General features: G+C 47.2%; 1 protein-coding gene across 1 annotated transcript in view; it reads right to left on the minus strand.

The window, feature by feature from the left end:
* Positions 1–2,864: 2,864 nt before the first annotated feature.
* The window catches only part of Chgb (chromogranin B), a 12,073-nt gene continuing 7,960 nt past the window's right edge, over positions 2,865–6,977 (minus strand). The window contains exons 4-5 of the mRNA XM_005365558.3: positions 3,866–5,622; positions 2,865–3,197 (exon numbers count right to left, since the gene is read on the minus strand). Coding sequence (XP_005365615.1) covers positions 3,120–3,197; positions 3,866–5,622 — 1,835 coding nt within the window. The 3' untranslated portion in view covers positions 2,865–3,119. The remainder of the gene's footprint in view (positions 3,198–3,865; positions 5,623–6,977) is intronic.

Here is a 6,977-nt window from a genome sequence, read left to right on the forward strand (position 1 = left end):
GCACATGCACACTCACAGGATGTACACATAGCACATGCACACTGTTTATTGTGTGTGATCATGCATGTTTGTGTACAGGCATGAGTGTCACTGCACGTGGAGGCAGAGGACAATTTGCAGGAGTCGACTCTCCTTCCACCATGCAGATCCTGAGAACTGAACCCAGATCATCAGGCTTGAGGATGAGAGCCTCTATCTGCTGAACCATCTTTCTGGCCCTCCAACACTGTTGGAAAGTCCAAGTCTCATTTGAGACTCAATCTCTGACCATGAGCTTCTATAAAACTAAAAAACGGGAGTGATGGCATGCGCCTTTAACCCTAGCACTCAGGAGGCAGAGGGGGGTAAATCTGAGTCAAGGTCTGGTCTATAGAGTGAGTACCAGGTTCAGGTCAGCCTCGTGGAGCTTCACAAGGAAGTTGGAGAGTTGCTTTAAGATTCTATGTTAGCATTTATAAAGAGGTGGGGACCAGTCCCACGAGGGGCCCACAGTCCCACGAGGGCCAGTGACAGGCCACCCGAGGCCTCAGCAGGTCCCCTGGCAGGTGGCCTGAGGCCTTGGCAGGAGAGAGACAAATAAGCCATGCAGAGAGAGTTTGGGTATAGAGTTTATTTAGTGGGTTATGGAGGAAAAGAGAAGGGGAATGGGAGAAGGGGGGGGGGGGTAAAGGCACAAGGTGACTTTTTAGAAGAATGGCAGAGAGAGAGAGAGAGGGAGAGAGAGAGAGAGAGAGAGAGAGAGAGAGAGAGAGAGAGAGAGAGAGAGAGAGAGAGAGAGGAAAATGGAGAGGAGTTGGGAGATCCAATTGCTGCAGAAGAGGGAGGGGAGGTTGGGAGTGGGCAGAGCTTGTCTCTTAAAGGGACAGGGTACCCAGGTGACAGACCAGGCCAGCATATTACAACACTCTGTATGGGTTCTTTGATATTTTGAATTAAGAATTTGTGGTTCTGGAGCTGGAGAGATGGCTCAGTGGTTAATAGCACTTACTGCTCTTCTAGAGGTCCTGAGTTCAATTCCCAGCAACCACATGGTGGCTCACAACCACCTATGATAAGATCTGGTGCTCACTTCTGGCCTGCAGGCAGAACACTGTATACAAAATAAATAAACCGGGGTTGGGGATTTTGCTCAGTGGTAGAGCGCTTGTCTAGCAAGCGCAAAGCCCTGGGTTGGGTCCTCAGCTTCAGAAAAAAGAAAAAAAAAGACAAAATAACAAAATAAATAAATCTTAAGAACCCCTATGTGGTGATACTTTGTTTTATAAAAGAGAGAGAGGGGCGGGGGAGGAAGGAAGGAAGAAAGAAACAATTGACATCACTGAGTATCATATTTCTGGAAGTATTCCCTTACTTCAGCACCGGGAAGCAATGATCCAGAGAGAATCAAGTCTACCTCTTATGCTGGCAGCCAAACTTGTTAACAAGTTGGAGTTAGCCAGGTACTGGTTTTGAAGGCTTGAAGGGGTTGTGGAGACTGAGACTTGGCACTCTATGTCAGGGCTAGAGTCCCTGAGCAGAGCCCAGGAGAGGCCATCAGTGAAAGTGTAGACCAAGTACACTTGGGTCCTACCTAGGACTAAAGTGGTCACGAGACAACCTGAGGCTTGGTACCGTGTGATGTGATGTCAGAGTCCCTGAAAAGAGTCCAGAAGAGGGCATCCGTAAAGGTGCAACCCAGTTGCAAAGACCCCAGCATTTTGAAGATGCCAGTACCATGGAACAGCCACAAAGGGCAGCAGTGGTGGAGTTGAGCCATCCTGCACCTAGGAGACATGTTGTGTGTGCTACCAATGACAGAATTGGATAAATGGAGCCCTTTGGAGCACAGAAGACAGTGAGTGACTCTCAGGTGTCTTTGCCTGAACTCTTGTTAGAAATCACCTGAGAATGATACCTTTATTTTATCTAACCCAAGAACTAGAGATGGTAAATAATGCACTAGATGCCACACAGCTGCTCAGACTCAATTACAGAGCTCTGCGTACCTGGCAGAAATCAGGCAGGTCCCTGGGAGGACCTTCCACCAGGTGTTCATATTCCCAATCCAGAGTTCTTTTCATTATCCAGGCTTTCTATTCAGCCCAGTCCTTGACCACCTACCCTGAAGCTCTCCGGTTTGTTGAAATCAAATTGTTTGTATTTCTCTTAAGATGGGTTTTCAATATGTCGCTTAGGCTGGTCTCAAGCTCTGGGGTCTGTTCTCTTGCCTCAACCTCACGGGAAGTTTTCTGTAGACACAGGCTATGGCAGACAGCTTTTTAAGAGGGGGTTCAGCTGCATTTCTCTTTTGTCCTGTCTCACTCCATGCTCTTTGCCAGTCTTTTCAGTCCTGGCTAGGGAACCCCGAGCCTCCTACATGCCAGAAAGCCCTCTACACTGACCTGTCTTCTCTCTTTGGCTTTGCAGAATTTTCAAAGCCATGTTTTGGGCTGGTGAAATGGCCCTGTGGGCAAGGCAGGCACTTTCTGCTAAGCTGGTCGACCTGACTGTGATCTCAGAGAACCAGTCATGAAGGCTATCTTCTGACCACCCAACACACACGCACATGTGCGTGCACACATACACACCGAATAAACCAAATGCAATTTTAATCAAATAATCCAATAATTAAATAATGTTTTCTTTTAAGATGGGTTCTTCAAATCTGCCTGATCTCTATGATGGTAGAAATCAGATGTTTTATTCTCAATATATTTCTTTGCATCTTGCAATATTTTACTTCAGAAATTTTGCTTTTTTTTTTCTGTTACTCACTTGAAGGCCTACAACTCCTAAAGCGATCTTTGAGAATATACTTAGAAGAATGAATTTCATAATAGCACTCTTCCTAACTAACCCCCCGAAAAGCTAAACACCATGAAGGATTTAGTTTCAGGTAAATCTTTTATTGTTGATGTTCAGAGCCAGTTACACGGTCATCGCCACAAAGCGTGTGAACATCTATTTCACAGAGAGAATATGCTACAAGTCACTCTAGTCACATAGCATTAGCATTCTGGCAAAGATAAATGGTATTTCCAACTGCATCAAATATTTAATAAATAGTAAGCTCAGCAGCTTTCTGCCTTTGGGTGAATCGGTGGTATCCTTCAGTCTCTCCGACCCCGACTCACTGACCGTCAGCCCCGCTGACTGAACTTTTCCGCTATGTTCTGCAGCTCCAGATCCATGGCAGCCAGGTTCTCCAGTTCTTTTTTCTGGGAAACAGAAAAGCGGAGCGCTGAAGTCAATTCCTACGCTCCAGTTCAGGGAAGGCAAAGGAAAAGGGGAAGGGGAGATTTAGGTATAGTAGAGGCTGCCTGAGTCAGCCAACATCAGGGGTCTTCAAAGTGTGTTCTCCTGATCAGTAGTTTGGGCACCCCAAGCAACTAACTGACCAAGAATGAAGCCTCCTGGGTCCCATCCCAAATTACCCTATGAGAAACATAGGGCGGGGTTGGCGGATCAGAAATTCCTGTGACTCTGATATGCTTTCAAGCTGAGCAGCACCATCTGACACCATCAGGTTAGGGAAAGGCGCTCTTTGGGCTGTCAGCATGAGTATTGGAACCCCTTGCGGGCACCAGGTGCCTAAGAACTAAGGCTTACTGCGTGCCCAGGCAGCGCCTGGCACTCACCAGACTCTCTGGGGCTAGATCCCGGACAGTAGTTTTCCAAGTTCTCTAAGCAAGACATGATACACGTCTAAGAGACAAGGGCAAGGATGGGCACCATGCTGGGCGGGGGCTGAAAATCAGCCCTGCTGTGTGACCTGGGTACCCACATTTCCCCAGAGCAGTTTCTCCCCATTATCAGACATGATGATGCTAATATCAACCTTGATCATCACCATCATCTAATTTTAAGCAAAAGCCTCATACTGTACCTCTTCCTCGGTCAGAATTCTCTGGTCAGCCCTGCCCTTTTCATCTTCTGCCTCCTGACGAGGCCCCGCCTGCTCCTCCGAGTCGTAGAAGTCCGGAAATTCGGCGGACTTCTTTCTGTAGTGAAGGAGCTGGTCCAGTTCAGCCACTCCGTCATCAGACTGCCTTTTAAAGTCCAGATGAGGGGCCCTGTCAAAGCTTCTCTTCTCGTATCCCCAGTTAACATCCTCCGAGAAGGGCCTTTTCTCCCACCACTCGTAATTGTACTCCGGGAAGAAATTCTTCTCAGCCAAGGTCAACCCATTTCCATCTTCACCTTCGCGGAAGTTGTCATCTGGGTGATCTTTTTTCTCAAAATCACTATTCTTCCACTGGAGAGGGTCAAAGTAGGGGTTGAGTAGCACCCCTAACCTCTTCCTCTTTTCAGCGGTGGGATAGGGTGCGTATTGTCTGTCTGGAAACCTCACTTCCTCCCTGCTTTCTTCCGGGTCTAGCAGCTCTTCCTGTTGCCACCATTTCCCTTGGTCCCCTCCCTCACCATAGTTGAGGTAGGTGTTCTCCTGTTCTCGCCATTTGCTTTGTGGATATCTTTTTGCCTTATCTATTGGGTCTTCGTGAACAGGGTAATGTCCTTCACCCAGGAACCTTTTCTCTTCTCTGGTGTCAGGGGCAGAAAAGGCACCTGGCTCACCTCCTCGACCTCTGTGTTGGCCTCCCTTTGCCCCCTCATAGGCCCTCCTTCCCTCAGTTTCTTCACGGTGTCTGTTTGCCATGCTTTCAAGTTCAGAGTTGGCATGGCTTCTCTGGTACTGCTTTTCCTGGCTCTCCTCGCTCTGAGTTCTTGGAGCTCTGTCCTCTTCGCTTCCTCTGCCCCCGTACTGTGGTCCCCGGAGGCCCTCGGGAACCCGAAAGCCTGGATAGCTTCTTGTTTCTTCCCCATATTCAGGTTCCTCCTCTGAAGGCCTGTAGTGGGTTGGATGGTAGCCCCTCTTTTCCCCTAAACTAGCTGTGGTCACATCTGCCTCCTCCGATTCCTCGGGGCCATGTCTCCTTTCCTCCAATACAGGATGCCCTTCTTGAGAAGACTTGTTGGGCCGGCTTCTCCCATGGTGGTGTCTGGGCCTCCGTTTGGTTACTTCAGAGGTCCCGTCTTCCTCGACTTCCTCAGATTCTTCTTTGCTCTGGTCGTGGTTGCTAAGCTCCTGGGGTTGTTTCTCCTGCCTCCTTGCCTCCTCTTCGCTCTCCTGGCTGCCTTGTTCCCGGCTGTGTGTCTTCTCATAGAGCCCCACAGAGTGTGTATCTGCTCTGCTCCAGGACTTCTCTTTTTTCTTACCCGCAGTGTCGCTTCTTTTGTTGGAGAAGGTGCTCTGTTTCTCTCCCTGAGCTTCGAGGTATTTCTCTTCACCAGCATCTTCCCTGTGCTCCCCTTTTGGGTAATTCTTGCCTTCTTCCTCCTCCTTCTCCTCTCCCCCACTGTCTTCTGAATGGTGTATCTTTGCTTCTTTGGACTCTTGTTGGTTGGAGGGAGGGAGGCTCTCCTGGGGCTTATCTACTCCCTCTCGGCTTTGTCCTCCTCCTTCTACCCACTTCTCATTGTCTGGCTTTGTCTGGCCTTGAGTGTCTTCTCCTGGAGCTCCTGTTTCCTCCCTACTGGAGGACCAGTGGGCTACGGAGGCATCAGCTGGGTCTCTGAGCAATCGTACTTCAAACTTTGAGTTCTCATTTTCACCTTTTTCTTCACCTTGGACCTCTTTCCCACCTGTAATGAAAATATAAACACAACTGCAGAAATGCTTGAGCCTCAAATACTAGCCTAAGTGATCTTGAAAAATCCCGAGGATGCTGGAAAATAGTTCCACAATAGAGGGTATATTAAGAAGCTGATGCTATGGAAGTGTTTAGGCTATGTTTAAATCTAATGAGCTCTCTGCAGGTTTAAGTTTTCACAGTACTGACCCAGCATCTCTACTTGTGACTGTCAATGATCAAACTGAAACCCAGATGGAACTTTATGGAAGACTGGAATTAAGAGCCAGAAGAACTTAGAATTCATCTGGTTCAGCCTCCTTGTTTTGCAGGTATAGAAGATACGGAAACTCAGAGGGATATAATTCAGGACCGTTCTATCCATATTTGAGTAAGGTGGAAAAGTTAGCACTGTAGACATGAATGGCTCTGACTATAATCCCAACTAAAGTGGGATTGTGTATTTCAACCCACAATGGACTGAGAATTTCACGGTGGTCTCACACCACCATATCATATAATGTCATCATATCATATGAGTCATAACCCTCTTGGTTTCTACAAATACAATCACTGATATTTGTACAGCAGCAAAAAGGCTTGTTGAGAGCCTTTTCTGCATCATTAATGATGCATGGCTGTAACCGGTGCTAAGAATGGAAAGGGCCTCTTTCTTTCTTCGCTCAGGTCCCACCCAGTCCACATGTTCGTTGATGCTGCGGATAAGTTTCAGGCCACCGGGTTGTCTCCACATTTCACAAGTCAGCAGCAGAAGACATAGCTGACATTTTGCTGCATTCTTCCATCTTTCCCAAATGTCAGTAAGTCCTTACTACATCCTCCCCAAGGACACCCTATGGTAAGAGCTGTGGAGAACACGCTGTCTTTGTTGTTAGCTGGGAGGGCTTAGGTTTCAACCTCTCTCACCAGTTCAGGAAGACCCGAAGCCAAGGTCACTGGCAGCTAAGGGTCAACACCAGCGCCACCTGTCCTGAGAACCACCAGCTCCCTGTGGCTGTGGAACACTCGAGATGCAGCTCAAGCAAACTGAGACCTCATACAAAATCAGCGAATGTGTTAAAATAATATTTTTATAGATTGGGTAATACTAAATGGATAAAATAGGTACATTTGACAAAATTAGATAGAATGTTGACATTAATTTCACTTGCATTTCTTAAGTATTTTTAATGTGTCCACTAGAAAATTTGAAATTATATTTGTAGTTCATACTGCATTTCTTTTGAACAGTGCTGATGGGCCTTTTTGTTTGTTTTTAGACAGGAGTTGATTACGTGACAAGCGTACCAGGAGCAGATTACATGAGTCATTATGAACTGATATTTACAAAGGACAAATTTTTTTTTT

This window comes from Microtus ochrogaster, unplaced genomic scaffold (genome assembly GCF_000317375.1).
Source record: "Microtus ochrogaster isolate Prairie Vole_2 unplaced genomic scaffold, MicOch1.0 UNK3, whole genome shotgun sequence".
In the NCBI taxonomy this organism is placed as follows: Eukaryota; Metazoa; Chordata; class Mammalia; order Rodentia; family Cricetidae; genus Microtus; species Microtus ochrogaster.